Source organism: Crinia signifera, chromosome 1 (genome assembly GCF_055691185.1).
Source record: "Crinia signifera chromosome 1, ASM5569118v1, whole genome shotgun sequence".
NCBI lineage: Eukaryota > Metazoa > Chordata > Amphibia > Anura > Myobatrachidae > Crinia > Crinia signifera.
The window spans coordinates 202321839-202340924 of record NC_139217.1 but is presented as its reverse complement, the minus strand read 5'-3'; the positions used below and the strand labels follow the sequence as shown (position 1 = coordinate 202340924).

The following is a 19086-nucleotide window of genomic DNA, read 5'->3' as shown; positions in this document are numbered from 1 at the left end:
AGTCACCCGGTACACACAGGGATATGGTCACTCAGTGACCATATCCCCAGCGATTCTTGCTAGAATCGCACAGTGTGTATGGGGCTTAATCCAATGAACAGAGAGCACTAATTGATAGCTAGAGACTAGGACTAGTCATAGTGAAGTACCAAATATAGTAATGGAGAGGAAACACCAATCCAGGATGACTCCTTCATATCATGACCGACAATGGTGATGATCTTGCCAGTAGTAATCCACTTTTTGAAGTCACTCAGATTTGGCAGTGCAACAATAGGAGCCCAAATTAAGTGGGGTGTGGTACAGAGACCCAGACAGCTTGGTGAGCGCAACTAAGCCCCTTGCTGCGAGCCACCTCATCAGGGAAAATAGCAGGTGGCCGTCGGGAACCCGGCTGTCGGTGTTTTGACAGTCGGGATCCCGACGTCGGGTAAATGCCTGTCGGGACCCCGTCCGGCACCCAATTAAGTGATTCCAAGCATATTCAGACAATAAGTTTTTATAATAGTTGTCATAGTACCTAGACAAAATGCAGTAAATGATGGTAAATGTTTTCAACCAGTAGCAATAATTAATTGTACCCTATCCTGTTTTATGCATGTAATTACATGTTCAACTTGGAGATATTCAACATCGACTATTTGTGGATAATTTCTATTATTTGTATCTTTAAATTATGATATTACTATTTTGCTAGTGTCTCTCTACTTACTGATACCATACCATTATAAAAGTGTCAGATTTGAACTTTTTTTTAATTTGGGCAAATTCTGTCCATTAGTGTTTTTGTAGATTTAGAGTAGATGACAGTTGATGATTAAGTATATGACACCCTGTTATGTTAATGAATGTTAAATAAAATGACCATACACTATGCAACTCCTCTCATCGGAGAAGTCACATCCAATCCCCCTTCAGCCGCCGGGCGGTAGGAATGCATGAGATCCCCATTCTCTGCTGCCTCTCACAGGCAATATCCTGGAAATCTTACATGCAGCACGTATGATCTCCGGCTCCGATCCGCACATCAGTTCAGATGTCACACATATGCTCTTTAGGCCGATATCACGGCCTAATCCACTGGAATCTGGCCCAAATCTCATAATTTATGGGTGCCTTTACACCTGGAATAGTAATTTGTAACAAGTGCAGCAGTAGTAAGTTACCTTGCCCCAAACATACACATTTCTCTGATCACATACAATGGCTCAAAAAAGTTGACCCACTTAAAAAGATGAGGTCTGTAATTTCCATCATGGGTACACTTCAATTGTGAGAGACAGAATGTGGGGGGAACAAAAGCAGGAAATCACATTGTATGATTTTTAAATAATTGAATTTTTATATTATTTTGCAGAAAATTAATTGATAATCAAAATGTTAAACTCAATACTTTGTAATATAACCTCGGTTGGCAATTGCAGAGGTCCAACGTTTCCTGTAGCTCTTGACCAGGTTTGCACACACTGTAGCAGGTATTTTGTACCACTCTTCCATGCAGATCTTCTGTAGACCTGTCATGTTTTGGGGCTGTCTTCAGGAAACACGGACTTTCAACTCACTCTACTAATTTCATAAATGTATTGTATGTAAAAATAAAACTTTTGCTATGAATTGGAATTACTTTTATTTACTTACCCAAATAAAAACAAACAACTACTATAACAGTATATAAAAAGTTTATTTCATATTTATTTTGTGATTGTAGTGTCTTTTTCATATTAGCCCCACATTTAATCTCCCATCATACTCTCATTGTATTGCCCTGATAAATCCGTGCTCTTCCGAATAGCAAACCATGTTGTATTTAAATTGGTCCAAGTGAGCATGTAACATGTGTGATTGTAATGATTATTGCAAAAAGGGACAAAAGCAAAGTATGGCTATCACTCTGAAGTATATGTTGTAATTTTAAGAGTTATATTTTACAGACTTGTACATAATTAAGGGACCATATTTTAAAGATTTATTTCCCTTGCATTAGCGACAGGTTGATGCATCTGTAAAATTTTTCGCAAATCTAGAACAATTGCACAGAAACCTTGCCACTATGGTTCTGCTGTAAAATCTCCTTTTGAAGAAGATCAGACATGGTTGCAACAGCACTCACCCTGCAGAATATAGCACATCTTCCGCATTAAAACCCTGAACTACTGCACTCTCATTCCAGTGCCCAGAATGTAATCTTCCCTTCACAACCGCTTTGAATTTTTAGAAGTTGAGGTTGATTAGGCTACAATTGCAGGTGAGCACATGCATGCGGTTTGTGTGTTTTTTGTTGTTGTTTTTTTTTTTGGGGGGGGGGGGGGGGGGGGGCAATGGGGCAGTTGACTGCCAAAAGAAAAATGTTCATGATTACTTACTTCCAAAGCAAAAATAATTTGCACAGTAAAAATGTATAGTATAGCTTAGTTTTCAAACATATCCAATGCACCATTATTTAGGGTGTTATTGCAGTTATAGGCAGTTTTCTCCATCCCTGGCCCCTGCTACATTGCACAAGGGGACTTATCACTTTTTAAAAACATACCATATTGTAAAAAGCCTTTGCTGGTAAGGAAAACAGACTATTTGGAATATTAGGTACTGGCATATGAGGGCTATATTGCCAAAAGTCAACCTCAGCTGCAAATTGTGCAGTTTGAGCACTATCATGCAGGAGGACTATAAAATAAAAATAAATGAAGATTTTTTTTTTTTTATGCAAGTGCAATTCAGATGCCATAATGTTGCAGATGTTCTATGAATTGTTATAAGCAAGAGCCACCACATACCAGCTTAAAAAAAATGTGTCCTTACCCACCTTAGGAACATTTTACCAAGCCACTAGCTTATACCATCTACCATGAATATTGAATGTATAGAAACTGCTGGGCCTTCTTGAGCTTTGATTATACCATCCGTAATTCCTGAACAGGCAACATCTGCAGTCTTTAGTAGTATCTACAATGTTATCACATCACAGTGAAGAGTCCCGTTCATGCCTACTTCCCATCCTGCTCACTAAACCAGTTAAGCACTTAAATACTTCAGCTACATTACAATATGTACTGAAGTATTTTGAGTAGGTAAAAGGAAGCAAACTTATTGTAGGGAACAATTCCCTTCAGCTTATAAGCAGTGTTTCCAAAGTTTAAGTGTTAACCTTTATAAAAATAAAAAAAAAGGTGCGTATAGCCCTACAGAGGAGGGCAAAGGTTAATTTAGTCATGGTCATGAGAAAAAAAAAAATAGATGTATGGGAATATGTATCATTGACAAAATGATGTAATCAAATGAAGTCTCAGAGCTCCATATGACCTTGGTTAAGTAATTTCATTGAGAACCAAGTTACATATTTTGTGTAGATTTTGGTTGAGAAGAATTTACAATTACTAATCGGCATTGGCTCATCTGTTTACGACCCATACACACGAGGCAACGGACGATATTGTGTGTCCACACTGAACGATATCGGCCACTAGTATTGTTCGGTGACATTACTGGTGCCTGATAAGCATGTCGGTTTGGCTTTACTTCCAAATTGACCTGCATGCTCAGTAGAGATCATAATTAACGATATTGTGTACACACCTGGGGTAGCCAGCGCCAGTCCTCGAGAGCTACCAACAGTTAATATTTTCCAGATAGCTCCACCGGTGGATCTATTAAAATGTGTCAGTGAGTAATGAGTGCACCTTTGCAGTAGCTAGGTTGTCTGGAAAATGGGAACTGTTGGTAGCTCTCGAGGACTGAAATTGACTACCACTGCACTAGGCAATATTGGCCATACACCTACATATTTATTGTCAGATCAGGCTGGTTGGAACAAACACCTGGTTACGGATGAGAACGAATGACAGTTGATCATTTGCTTGGAAATGCTGGAAAACTCATTCAGAAATTACCAGATTTTTGTTCCAACTAGCCAGATCTGCCAATAAATCTGTAGGTGCATTGCCAGCTTTAGATTTCGTTCAGAAACCCCACTTTCATTTTTATCTTTTGAGTGTATGAGGCTTAAGCCAGTACCACAAGTTATGAGAGCAGAACATACATACAAAAAGTTATTTTAGGGCAGCACAGATATTTGCATATTTGGTTAGCAATGTTGGTGTATTACAGCAATGAGGTGCAGTTTGTATAGCTCCCCATGCTCACGTGGGTTTCCTCCCACACTGCAAAATATAAATTGGCATCCAACAAAATTAACCCTACAATGTGTGCATGTACATGAAAAAGGGAATATAAATTGTAAACTCCACTGAGGTGAATGCTCAAATATTCTAAGCTCTGCAGAATATGTATGCAATATTTAAGAAACTGCTAATAAATAGGGGGTGGCCTGGAGTGATTAGGAGTAGACACACCTGCTGTTACTCCCATTTAAAATCCTTAATTCCATCCTGTTTTAGGCAGTGTTATCTCTTGCATTTGGACTTTAAGGTTTGGGGAACCTCTCCTGCATTTGTAGCAATCCAGCAGTTTTCCTTGTGTCCCTCTTCATTTGCGGCCAGTATTCTCAGCTGTGGGCCCTTCATGGTGCTCCGGATTGTGCGGTCAGCTATGACCAGGTGCTGTTTGGGTGAATCCTCCTGCTTATTATCCGGTGGTGCTGCTGCACTAATCTCAAAGACTACCTGCTGGTCCAGACTTGTCTCCTGGCTGCTCCCCTGCTGTTCAGTGTGTCTGCGGCCATCTTAGAGCCTCCTAGCTCAGTGTTTCTGTACAGAATGTGTAGCATTTGGCACACCATGGACATTTCCTATCTCCTCAAATCTAGTCAAACGTCAACCCATACACCTGGATACATTTTCCCATTCCCTGATGAAGGTAATGAGTTGTTACACCGGTCTGCTTTTAATTCTGTAAATCCTTTAATACATACAGATTCCCCAAAAAAAAAAAAAACTCCATTTCCTATGCTTTTGTGAAAGACAGGGATGCCAACTCCCTCCAATTATTCAGCAGCACAAGTCCTCCTGAGCCACCCCAAACATCCGAGCCTGGCACCTGGTCACTGTCTGCCGTGGATGGTGGCTGGGGCAGCGGCAAATAGTTGGTCCTACGTTCTGTGGTGGGTTTTGCCAAGGCATGATAAGCTTGCCCTGGGTAGATTGTCCTGTACCAGGAAAATTCTCCACACGATGGTTTAACGCAGGCCTGTCCAACGTTGGCCCCCCAGATGTTTTGAAACTACACATCCCAGCATGCTTTGCAATAGTTTTAGCATTCTCTAATAGCAAAACTGTGGCAAAGCATGCTGGGATGTGTAGTTTCAAAACATCTGGGGGGCCAACGTTGGACATGCCTGGTTTAACGGATAAAAAAAAAAAAAAAAAAAAAAGTACTTGTGTATTCACAGCAACAGTGTACGCAAAGTAGTTTGCATAGTCAGTATCAGCCCACATAGTCGTAGTAAGGCAGCATGTTAAGTATCTAGTAAAGCGGCCAGTGTCCACATTCCACTTATTGGAGGGAACATACACCACAGTGATAGCCAGCGATTAAACTACACAAATAGAGCTCACACTACGCTGGAGGGACTGCCACCGCCATGCTGAAGGGACACTACACTGAATCGGACAGTACATAAACTACTTAATGAGCGCAGGGATAATACACAAGTACCAAATACTGGTTCTTTATCTTGCTTTATTAAAAGTAGGTTTTGGATAAGGTTGCTATAAAACAGGCATGTCCAACGTTGGCCCTCCAGATGTTGTGAAACTACACATCCCAGCATGCTTTGCCACAGTTTTGCTATTAGAGAATGCTAAAACTATTGCAAAGCATGCTGGGATGTGTAGTTTCAAAACATCTGGAGGGCCAACGTTGGACATGCCTGCTATAAAATAAAAGCCTCAAAGCTACATAATGCATGGAGTTGGGCGAAATACCTTTCCAAAAAAATGAAATGGAAGGTAATAGCACCTGGGAACAGGACTTAAGGCCCCATACACTGGTCCAATTCAGACCCTTTAGATCAGACCAAATTGGCAATCCCTGAAATGCTGTTTTTGGACCCATTTGCCGTCAAACCACCCATCCTGGTACCTCCCTCCTGGTGATGACTGGTGGGAAGCAAGGACGCATGCGATCCATCACAACAAATTGTGATGAATCACATACATCCCTGCAACCAGAAAGGTTCCGGGCAGCTCTCAGGGTATCTGGTGTCCGTACAATGATGCGAGACATCGCAGCAGTGTATGGACCTTTTTACAGAATGCAGAAAACTGTCTGAAGAGGGTAGATTATAAAAGCAGACTGGCTTTTATGGCCGGCTTCTCAGAATGTAGCAAACTATTTATATATTGCATGTTTGTTGCTATGGCCATTAAACAGGTGGAAAAAGGTCTACAGATGAACTATAGAACAAAAGTTACCTCAAGAGTAAAACCTCAAACATAATAAATTAGACAATTTGAATGAGCGCTTAAACTACGCATGCTAGATCAATGTCTAAAAGAAAAAATGACTAGCAGATAGATCTGCATGCAAATTGCAGGGGACTGTAAAATAAAGTTAATCAAGCCACCCAGTAACAAGAACAAGCCATTTAAAAACCCCCAAAATATTTTATTAAAAAGGCTCTGTAACAACTAAATACAAAGACATGGGTGTTAAATAGGTCAGAATTTCTGTATAGATTGCAGCTAACCAATCATATTCCTCCACAACAAAAATTCAGAAGGGAAATATTTTCTAAGACCTTCAAGTCACGCTAAAGAGTTCACTGCAGACCCTCATATGACATTAGAAATTGCAGCAGATGGGTGCCGGACGGGATACCGACGGCCACTGTCTATTCTCCCTCATGGGGGTCCACGACCCCCATAGAGGGAGAATAGGTGGGGAGCCATTGTGCCCGCAGCATGGCGAGCCCGCAAGGGGTTGGTTGCGCTCGCCCTGCTGTCTTGAGTCCAGCCAGTCGGGATCCACTGTCAGAACCCTATACCACATCCGTAGCAGATACTTACAGCCTGCAAAAACAACTCTACTCATTTGAGCTTAAATAACCTCTTAAGGAAACTACCTGTAGGTCATCTACACAATTTAACAAGTGGAAGGGTTACCAACAAGTGATATAGCTGTACATTAGAGGTAGGGATGTTAAACAGGAAATTTAAAGTTACAAAAGTCTTTTAATTGCAGCATTGATGTTAGCCAATGACAATGCACAAGATTGATAAAGCAAAGCCCTGAAATGGTCTTCCAGATGTACAGGTAGCTTTCTTGAACCTGATCTGGTACTACAAAACGTGAAGTGATCTTTACACATTACATTTACAAAACAGGGTATGGTTGACACCAAACAGATGATATTGGGACCTGGCAACCCTACTAAATTCCAGTTTAGAACCATAAAAGCCTATTACACTAGGTTAACATGGTCAGTAGGAAGCCGTACAAGAATGTTACAGTGCAGAATTGTGTTTTTTGGGGGAGAAGGGGGTGGGTGGATTTAAGGAAGGAGCAGTGGGACAGAAATCAATATGTGAAAAGACAAATTTGTACAATTTTATCATAATTCTTATTGCCAAAATACGCAAATGTTACTTAACCATACATGGAGTCTGGAATAAACAAAGCAGGACACATTAACAATAAGGCATGACTGAACACAAGGATGCAGGATCGAGGGAGGGAGACTGTCTTTGGAATCACTCAGATTTAAACACCCGTGCACCATTCACAGATCAGAGGAACCACAGAACTTTCACAGAAAATTCCAGGGAAAGGGGAGAAAAAAACAAAAAAAAACACATTATAAAGGGAGGGCATCCTACGATCTGGCACCGCAAATAGCTCAGGCGGCCATCTTTTTAAATAAAGCGGCAAACAAAATTCATTCAGACCAGAATAAAGTCTCATCTCTCAACCCTACACATCTACACACACGAACAAAAGAAAGAATTTTGAACAAGGTGGCTGACAGCGGTATTCAGTGACTCATCAGCAGACACTGCCACATGCACTGGTGGCCAGCCCCAACAGTCCATATAAAAAAAGATCCAGTAGCCTTTTGGGTCTTATTCATCATCATCCTCTTCATCATCAAAGTCTTCTTCATCCCCTTCATCTTCCAAATCCCTTTTCCGTTTCTCTCCCTGCTGTCCATCTAAAAAAAGGACCAGACCGTTAGTACCCATGCTTCATATTAATAAATGGTCACTTCTTGGAATATGGAGTTTAATAGTACAAAGCTTCATATAGAAGTGCAGTTGTAACAGTGACTTCATGCATTGCTAAAATATAGAAATATTTAAAAGAATATAATTTAAAGTCAAGGGTCTACACAAAAAGAATTTATACGCTTCATTGCACATACCATCATCTTCATCATCGTCTCCCTCTTCCTCCTCTTCAACATCCTCCTATTTAAAAAAAATTAAATCTTTATTATCTACCGAGATATTGGGCATCATACACCTTTCTCAACCAGGAAATAACTTACTTCATCAACTCCATCTTCATCCTCATCAAGCTCATCTTCATCCAGATCATCCTCATCTTCATCTTCCTCACCTTCTGTGGGAGAATTTACACATTTAAACATTAAATACATTGGTGACCTTCAGAACATCAGGCTATTGGCATAACTACTATAGGTGCATGGGGGCTACAAAGGTCTGGTTATGCCCCTGCATCGGGCAATAGTTTATATCCACAGAACAGACTACAACATATGTTTAACAGAGTAATTTGTCCAGTACGCCAAAATGCAACGTATAGACCTTCTAGAGGATGTTCGTAGACAAACTAAAGCCCTCTACGCAATAGCTGATCCCAATATTGGCAGCGATGTCATAGGCAAATGCATACACATTTACCGATGCCTCTGGGAAGGCAGTCGTTAATGAGAACACCCTTGCCTGAACATGAGGGGGTAGTAAACATTGTGCAGGAGCACACACACTTAACTATACTGCATTTCCACACTAGGCGATATTGTTCACTATATCGTACAGAAAGCCTTAGTGCGTATGGGGCTTTACAGTAGTTAATACAATTAAATGGGAATAATTTCGTTATCCAACATAACTAGCAAGCCATATTGGTCATCTACCACTTGCAGTCTCTGGGAGATTGTATAATCTCACTGCTGAATTAGAGGTAAACCAGAGCACCACTGGTAATTTCTGCAGGATGGGTGGGCTTAAGCATAACCAGCAATTTAAAAAGTTTCATGAAATTGTGACACTTAATTGAAAGGTGTACCTTCTCCATTCTCATCTGCATCCTCCCCATCTGGTTCTGGATCAGAATCTGGAGCCTCTTGACCATCAGCATCAAACCCATCAAGGAAAGTTAGTTGAGGCAGTAAAGCAAATACACTCTCCCTGTAGTTATTCAGCATAGTCACCTCACAATTGAACAGATCTAAACTCATGAGGTGAGCTAGTTTTTTCTGTGAATGAAAAAAAGTTATAGCAGTATTACTACTTGTCCCTTAACATGTTAACCCTTTGAGTGCCAACATTGCTGTGACATCCTTTAAAATATCCACTAAAAATCCCAGTGCGCCACTTACTAAACTTCAATTAATTAACTTGGCTGTATATGTATACTGAAAGGACAGTCATGACTGACATTTTTAATGGCTATTTTGACACACTTACAGCAATGTTGACAATCAAAGGGTTAATAAGTTTGTTGGGTGCCTCCAGCACCTACCATACAACCAGGTTAAATTGTAGTAGGGCCTTATTAAATTAGATAAATATATTAGTAATGAAAATAACCCATCTGATTGTATTCACACCAGGGTAAATTTAGTTTAATGTATGCTCCCTGGTAATTGTAGAGCTCCTCAAAATCACTGTTAAGGGGGGGGGGGGGGGTACTAAAGATGGTAATGGGCAGAGGAATTGTTTCTTGTTCTCAGAAAATGCAGCTACGATTTTAAGCACTTTTTCAGCATGGCACTACAACTCAGCATAGCATTGTAGCACTACTATATTTAGGGCTAAAGTATGCATTCTAAGCCACAAACTTTCTGAAAAAGCATAGCATTGTAGCACTACTATATTTAGGGCTAAAGTATGCATTCTAAGCCACAAACTTTCTGAAAAAGTAGGGCCGGAGTCAAACTTCATTGAAGATGTAAATTATTTCTCAAATTGACAAAACCATGTTGCACTGCAGGGGAGGCAAATTGAACATTGAGTTCTGTCATTGTGTACTGGCCACTTTGTTTTTTGCTGCAATATATATACAGGTTGAGTATCCCTTATCCAAAATGCTCGGGACCAGGAGAATTTTGGATAACGGATTATTCCGTATTTCGGAATATTTTAATATTTCAATGATGTATTTTGAAGTATCTTGCATTTATGCTGTATAAACACATAATATACACACAAATATATTTTATTACCACATAAAATACACACAAATATATTTTAATTGTTCAAAAAACAAGGTTTCAAAACGTGAAACAAAATGTGTGTACTATCTCAGCATTGAATTTGAATGCCAAGCAATCATTGTCTTGCACATATATAGTGCCAGTTACATATCATGTCCCCAGTGATGCTGTTACAAATGTCCCCAGTGAGTTTTTAGCAAAAAAAATATTTTTTTTTACTTTCTGGAATGTCCGTATTTCGGAATAATTCGGATAACGGATATTCGGATACGGGATACTCGACCTGTATTGCCGTTTGAACACACACCACCCAAATTGCTCTCTCCACCTGTTACATTTGCCCAACCTGCAGTGCACATGGTTTTGTTCATTTGAGAAAAGTTGTACATTTGCGATCAGCTCTGAATTAGGGCCCTAATCTTTATGCCACAACCATTGACTACAACTGCAGAGAATACACAATTTTACAAATGAATATGAAAATGACTGCAATGGCACTACCCAAAAGATAATTTGATATGAAAAAAGGTCCAACATGGCTATTCATAAATGGTACAATGCTTATCAAACAAAAAAATAAGGACCCTCCCCCCCCCACACACACACAAAATACTCACAAGGGGCTCCAGGGTGTTGATGTCTTTTATCTTATTCCCGCTGAGGTTTAGGTTTGTCAGATTTGGGGTCCTCTCTGCAAGAACTTCCAATCCACCAGAAATTCTGTTGTCACTAAGCTCTAACTGCAGAAGATAAGAGAAACAAGTGTTATATAAATCTTATGGTGTGTACACATGGTCAGATGTGCCTTCAGATACTATCCAATCAGATCAGATCGTGGAGAGTATCTTAAGGCACATCCGATTTGCATACAAGTCTGACTATAGTGCAGATCTGCACTATATAGTCATGGCAGACAAGACTTTCTGCCTTGAGATACGTGAACGCGCATCGGAATCGGATCTGAAGGGTTAAAACACTTGAGATCTGCATCCGATTCCGATCCTGACTAGACCGTCAACATCGGAAGGCAAAAAGTACCGTGTGTACACTCCATTACTGCTCACAAAATAATCCAGATTGGAGAGAATTTACTTTGGAATGTCAGTCAGATGTAATAAATGTATGATTTGTGGACTACGAAATATCACTATTCTGGTATCTTCACCAGAGTGAAAGAGGCAGTTGCCTAGTTGGATTGCAAGTAACCCAAAAACTGGTTATAAATCTGAATTCATGGATTTAAAACTAATGAATCCTACAAACAGAGCAGGAGTTTGCCACCAGAAAAATGAAACAATGTATTGGGGACACAAAATTGTACCAGCACACATTAAATAACTAATTTGGCCCCATAAAATAATAAATGCAGTGGTTTGGGTCTTTTAAGCCCTAGGGCCGGGCTTCCCAATCTTTTTAGAATCACGGCACCCTAGAGTATCAGAAATTTCCCACTGCACCCTTTGGCATATATATATAAAAATAATCAGATTGTGTTTATATGCAATTCTTAAGGCCCCCTTACATTATGCGATTTGGGCACGATTTTGCCCGATTCGGATGAATCGGGCCGTGAAATCGTCCCAAATCGCATATGGTGACATCCCCTCCGACCCGATGCGCGGCCCCGTGCGCATCGGATGGGAGGTCAGACGGGCTGCACATAAGATTTGCTAAATCTTGTGTGCTGCCCGGAGCCGTGCTCCCCCACAACAGGGGACCTACCAGAGTCAGGCGCAGGGAGCCGGGCAGCATCAGCGGGAGCGGCGCAGAGTACCAGGGAGCCAGGCAGGAGAAGATGCTGCAGCAGCAGCACTTCAAAAAAAAAAAAAAAAGGGCCATACAAATGCATAGGAAGCCATTCATTGGCTGAGACCTCTCTCAGCTAATCAGCGATTGGCTGAGACCTCTCTCAGCCAATCGCTCATTGGCTGAGAGAGGTCTCAGCCAATCAATGGCTTCCTATTCGTTTGTATGGGGTTTTTCTTTTTTTTTTGGAAGTGCTGCTGCTGCATCGTGTTCTCCTGCCCGGCTCCCTGGTACTCTGCGCCGCCGCCGCCCCCCTGCTCCCTGCCCGGCTCCCTGCACCCCGACCCCCCCTGCCCACTCTCTGTTTGCGGGCATATCCCCGCTGCTGTCCCCCGCTCCCATTGTCCCTGCAGCTCCCCGGGAGTGGCATGTGATAAATCGCATGCGATTTATCACATGCAAAACTTGGCACATGAAGTGCCATCGCATGTGATCCCTCCCCGGGAGCTGCTGGGACAATCGGGTCCGACTTGTCGTTATGACAAGTCGGACAAATGTAAGGGGGCCTTTAGGGTCAGTTATGTGGTAAAGGGCAGGATTTGCTTCTGTTTGCACACCTTTTATGATTGGCAGTAACCAGCACTGGTTGTGTCCATAAATAATTTGAGTTTGTCCTGGATCAGCAACCCATGGCAGCCCTGCAAGTGTCCCGAGGCACCCCAGCACACAGTTTGAGAACCTCTGCCCTAGGGTATTTGGATTTAGTATTAGCGTTTGTATTAAGGGTGATAGGGCCATGGTGGGAATTGAACATTACTACACTGTGTGGAGTTTGTATATTCTCTCCTCATATTTATGTGGGTTTCCTCCCACATTCCAAAAATTAACTGGTAGGTTATTTGGTTCCTAACAAAGATTAACCCTAGAATGAATGAGTGTACATGTGGTAGGGAATATAGCACTGGGGCAGGGACCGACAAATGTTCAAATAATCGCTGTAAAGCGCTGCAGAATATGTATGGGCATTTGTGTTCAGCATGCTGATGTCCCAGGAAAAAAAATATATATATATATATATATGATAGCTAAGGGGTCTTTTATGTATATCAGTGGGGATCAAATAGTCTGCTGTAAACTCAGACAATCTAATTTTCTCAAATGAGTATTAACTTTGTTTCAATTACCTTTTACATAAGACGCCACTTTATATTTACATATGCCAATCAAATCTATCCCCTTGTATGAACATTAACAGTTTTAAAAACAATGCAATACCTCAGCACAATAACTCACCTTCTTTAATTTTTCAAGTTTGGGAAGATTAGACACAGACAATAAATTGATGTTTATCATGCTCAAGATCTCCATGTTCACGAAGTCAGCAGTAAGCCCTGTGATTTTGCCATCTGAACGGCAGTTATCCAAAACCATCTCCTTAACCTGAGGGAAAACAAAATCCCTGTTAGATCATATACATTACCAGCACTGTTCCACAAGCAAGGACGGTTTAAATGCATATCCACTTCAATATTGTAGCACAAAACTTTAGAGGAAAAAAGTGCAGTAGGTAGGCAGCTAGGTAACAAGTTGTTGAAGTGTATGTAATAATGCAGTCAGTCCAGTCTATTAGGAACCCTCCCAGGTTTGGGTGGGGAAAAGAGGCAGTACTGTATACATGCACTGGCAGTTCCATAATCTTGTTTATAAACAGCAAAATAGCGTAAATACCCTTTAGCACTGTCATTGCAAGGTTTGGAAGAACATCTAGTTTAGTCTCACAGCAAAACACAGCTATGCCAACCATAGAATGGCACTCAACCTTGCACCATCAGCCACACCCTCTAGCTTACTATTATGAACAGACATAAGCACATACATAACGCATAGAACAGCAGTTAAATATTCCACAAGTAAATCATTCCCTCTCATGTAAGATGTAAAGCCTGCAGCTTCTTCCATAAAAGTAATCTGTGGTGACATTATGCAGAAACAGGATAACACTTACCTTACAATTGAGGTTTACAATTTGTGTAAATATGATGGATACAGAGTATGTACAACTTTAGGGTGATTTACTTTAAGGTGCCCATACATCTTACAATCATTGTATACAATATCGCATCTCGTTTTTGCGATGAGATCTAGTAAAAAAAAAGTATGTGCAGCACACTTTTTGTACTAGATCTCATCGCAAAACAGAGATGCAATATTGTATACAATAATTGTAACATGTATGGGCACCTTAAGAGCAAATCTACAATTAAACTGACCTGGGAGGACAGTGTTGAGCTAGGAAAAGCATGGCTAGCTACAGTACAAAACCTAATGCCTCTGAAATTAAAGAAACATGGGACCTGTTGCAGAGTACTCACTAGACAAAGTCAAAGGGTTAAGAAAGCTAATAGCAGTGAAAAAGTCAATTTCTCACAATAGTTACTATACACAAACACATGAGGTGGATACTCCCTACTACAGCAGCAAATTAAAAGTCACTCAGGGCCTCTGCTGAGCTACAGTGCAGCTGCAATATGTGGATATAAAGGGATTTGTAAATATACTTTAAACAAGAAGCCAAGTAAAGCTATAGGAGGGTTATAGGTGCCCATACACGTCCCGATGTGGATGTGCATTTTGAGCTTAAATAGCACGCATTGCATGCGGTGTGCATGCAATGAGATGAAAAGCAAGTACAACGTATGTGCAGCACATACATTTTGTACTGTACGAAGAGGTGCCGCAGGAGCGTGCACCTCAAAGCACAGATCGCACAGCCCGCATCAGGACATGTATGGACACCTTAAGAGTGATTGATATAAGCAATGAATAGGTTTGTGGCATCCCCAGTATACTGAAGCAAATGTGCTGGACAAATAATGCTAAGTGATAAACCAATTAGTAAGGAGGTATTTATCAAAGCTTGGACACAGATAAAAGTACCAATCAGCTATTTTACTGGCTGTGTTCATAAAAACTAGCAAGTAATACCCTCTAAATAGAAGGACGGAACAAAAAGGTGGCTACTGCATGTGTATTTAGATTCAAATGCATTGCTTCAAAGTACGTAAACCTTTGATACAGGTAATCTATGTTAATATGTACTGTGTAGAGTACCAACAAGTAGCATCAATTAGGAAGAGAAAAGGGGGACATACAGTAGCAGTTTTACATAAATGTTATTCCAGCTTTCTTTATGCTGTCTCAAATCTTCAGTTTTTGAACTCTTAGCTAAAACTTATGTCCCGAGTCTTACAGGAATTGAAAGAACAAGAACCACTGCATAAAATGCAGTACTAGAAGCAACCCGTACCAGAGGACAGCTCACTGTTGGTTTTCAATCAGATCTTCTGCAGCTTTGCTACAAGAACATGAGATGCCATGTGGACACTATACTGTAGGCTTTGAGGCCTACACTTTGTTTATCAGTATGTATATATTACATATGTGCAAGTATCACATTTATAATAGAGGCATAGCTGTAGTTAGTGCCACACAGACACGAGAGGCCTCCCCTCATGTCATAGCACACACACCTGTATCCCAGTTGCGGCGCTGCCAGAGCAATCCGATTCCAAGCCATCGCTGGTAACCAAGCACAGTACATGTCGGCTACTCCTCGCCAGGACCAGGCCTGGAGAGCGGCCACACATGTGCATGGCTGCCGTGCGCTGGGAACAGTCAGTGTTTACAGGAAGGTAACAAGGGGGGGGGGGGGGGCAGGATCAGATCCTGAATTAGAGCCCCTGATCCGTAATCCCGCCGCACATCATGAAGTTACAGTTCTCAAAGCGCAGAGCACATGTGAGGCGGGGAGAGCAAGGTCACGGCGCTGTACACGTTACCCCGCTGGCATCCCGGCCGGAACGGGAGGCGGAGAAAGGGGGGTCGGGGGTTTAGGGTCTGTAGCCCGCGGCCTCCGTCACACAGGCTCCCGGAGGGAACTTAAGACGGGCGTGCAGCCCCAGGCCGCGTGATATGTACGGGCCCCGCATGTTCCACAGCCGTCTCCCCGCCCCCTCAGCCCACCACAATACCCGGCGCTGTGCGGGGAGATGGCGGGAAGGGGGATCACAGGCGCCTGCTACACCCGCAGCAGCAGGGGTCAGAAGTAACTTCTCCCCGCGGCCATCAGTGCAGCCGAGGAGGGGGCCGATGTTACCGACACCGAATCCTACAGGGACAGGGGGGTAGTTACAAGTAACAGACCGGCGACTGCGGGGCACAGGCCACGTGTTGGGGTAAGTGGGATCAAGGCCACACACCTCCCCGGGCGCGGCAGGAGCTTCGTCCTGGAGCGGAGACCGGCAACGGTAAAGGGAGAGGGGAAATCACAGCGGCCTGGCACCCGGGAGGCGGAAAATGCGCGTACACCGATCACTGGCAAGTCCGTGGGCAGCAGCAGCAGCAACATGGTGGCGGCAGCAGGGCGCTTACCTCGGCGGCTTTCCTGTTCCTCAGCTCCAAGTTCAGTCTCTTCTTCATGTCCATGGCGGCGATGGCGGGGGCCGGGCAGCGATCAGCGAATGCGCGGCTTAAAAAAAATTAAGAAATAATTAGGAGCGGGCGCTGCTGCCTCTTTATATAGGAACGGCGCCAAAGACACAAAGGAGGGGTTTGGTTACGGGGAGGAGGGAGGATGTGGCGAGGTGACAGGAGCGGCCCCTACAGGCTGCCGGCCGGCACTGCACCCCCGCCACACTCCCTACGGTGCAGGCCGCCCGGCGCGGCAGCAACAACACACGCTTTATTTAGAGCGCACACGCACACAGGGCCGCGCGCGGCTACGGGCACGTCATAGGGGAATGGGGATACGATACGGCGCCTGATAGCAGCCGCGCGAACGGCGTCCTCCTGCGTCTATGGGTTGCTGGCGGGAAGGGAGGGACTCACGCCCGTCGTCCATTAGTAGCACATAGGGACGTGTCCCGGTGTGCGGGGCTTGTGCTGCACACAACGCGCTGTGGTAGTCACCAGGGCGGCTCTGTTCCTGGTCACACCGGGAAGCTGTGACCCCCCCACATGCGGAGTGTGATACTCAAGGGCCAGTCCGGGCACATGGCCTGTGTACCGTTGTGTGGGATAATAGATGTGTCAAGTTTAAATGAAGAAACACAAGGAATGTGTGCGGCGAAGGAATCCCGGACATGGCGGCGCTGGGAATTTGTTTCATCAAGCATAGCATACCCTCCAATGCTCTGCTCCTGGACTTCCCTGGTAATGTATGATTGCCAGCACCTGTGTGGAACTAGGTAAGAGAAGGGTGTTTCAACACAGGTGATGACAATCATACATTACCAGGGACGTCCAGGAACAGAGCATTGTGTACCGAATGCAATGGGTCATGTTGGAGACTGGAGTGTATGTTTTATGATGTTAGTACAGTGGTTCCCAAACTGTGTGCCGTGGCGCCCTGGGATGGTGGTCTAGGTCCAATTCATTTTATTTATGGTCAATGTAATAGGGAAAATCATTGCTTGTGGCTTCCAATCATAAAATATGTGAACAGACCAGAGTGAATACTGTCCCTCACAACATAACTGGACTTAAGGATCACATATAAACACAATTTATATATATATATATATATTTTAAGTAATCAATGAGAAACTTTTGGCTTAGGGGTGCCACGATAAAAATTCTGATACTCCAGGGTGCCGTGATTTCAAAAAGTTTGGGAACCCCTGTGTTAGTACAATGTAGTGCAGCAGTTCACAAACTGGGTCCCTCTCAACCATCTCAGCAAGCGGTCAGCGTCTCCATGTGGTTGACTCAGTGGCATATATTCAATGCCGTGGGCGAGCGGTGACTGCGAGCAGGACTTTTTGCTTGCAGTCACCGCTCTCCCTGTCAGTATTCAACTGATCCCCCTCATTCGCAAATTCCCCCTCGCTCTGTTTTTTGAGCGAGGGGGAATTTGCGAATGTGCCTCCAAAAACTGCGAGAATCGAGGCTAATTACAGCGAGTTTGCTGCACTAGCCTCAGCTCTCGCAGTTTAGGGGAATCCTTGCCGTTCTGTGACTGCGAGGATTCCCCCGGGACGTTGCATAGTGCGAGCGGCCGGCGCAGGGGTTAAACTGCGAGGATCACTGGTTTTCTGTGATCTTCGCAGTTTAACCCCCTCGCCGGCCGCTCGCATCGGCATTGAATACTTGCCAGTGATTCAGAGTCAGAAAAATCAGTTGAATTGTCTGCTACTTCAGACTCCTCATTAGGTATAGCAATAGTGCAACTGGCCATCGATAGTATTAACCCCTTCATTGTTTTGTGCTTCCCATGGGGCCGTTTTTTTTTTGTTTGTTTTTTACATTGGCCATGAACCATCAATGATTTTGATTCTTCGATGGCCATCCCTACGTCCTCACATTATGTACCTCCGCAATGCTGACACGCATATGCCCTCTGCTAACCACACGTGTGACGGCCATTCTGCAGTAACTTGCTGGGGTCCCAGAGCAAAATACTATGTGAGCCCCTGTACTCCACCAAAGGAAAGTACCACATTGAAAGGGAGATGTAAGAAGTGGTGTTACTAGTAATATTGGTAACTGCACTTTATGGGGAGATGTACTAAGCCTTGGAGAGAGAAAGTACCAGCCAACCATATCCTGCCTGCTATGCTACAGGCTGCAAGGAAGATTTATCAAGTGCTTTTCTTGTTGTTCCGAATGAGAAATGATGCTCCAGCCAGTCCCCTCCTACATAACTGGAGGAAAAGTGACAGGAGCTGGTTGGTTGGTTGGTAGTTTCACCCATCACTTAGTAGAATTAGTAAATCTGCCCTTATGTGCTGCAGTTATGCTCCCTTTCCTGTAATTATGTAGGAATTGCTTAGAATAACATCCCTGTTATTAGTGCTGCTATACTTAAGGTTCATACACACTGGTCGATTTTCAAAATCTCAAATTTTCGATATCTCAAAATATATCCCTACCTGACCTCTCCGCTCTGCATAAGATCTGCATCTCTCATCCACACTCATTACCCAACT

The 19086-nt window shown here is 43.0% G+C and overlaps 1 protein-coding gene across 2 annotated transcripts; it reads right to left on the bottom strand.

The window, feature by feature from the left end:
- Nucleotides 1-7107: 7107 nt before the first annotated feature.
- Nucleotides 7108-16756, bottom strand: LOC146067475 (acidic leucine-rich nuclear phosphoprotein 32 family member D-like). Of its 2 annotated transcripts, none has more exons than XM_083179187.1 (7): nucleotides 16532-16756; nucleotides 13394-13540; nucleotides 10972-11094; nucleotides 9205-9394; nucleotides 8441-8511; nucleotides 8315-8360; nucleotides 7108-8104 (listed from the first exon to the last, which is right to left on the bottom strand). In XM_083179187.1, exons 1-7 carry the CDS (start codon nucleotides 16583-16585, stop codon nucleotides 8016-8018), a joined length of 720 nt encoding a protein of 239 aa, XP_083035313.1. In that variant the 5' UTR covers nucleotides 16586-16756; the 3' UTR covers nucleotides 7108-8015. The 2 variants fall into 2 exon arrangements, with proteins under 2 accessions (XP_083035313.1, XP_083035312.1); XM_083179186.1 differs by having other exon boundaries at nucleotides 8441-8514; nucleotides 16532-16748.
- Between the last annotated feature and the right edge of the window lie 2330 nt (nucleotides 16757-19086).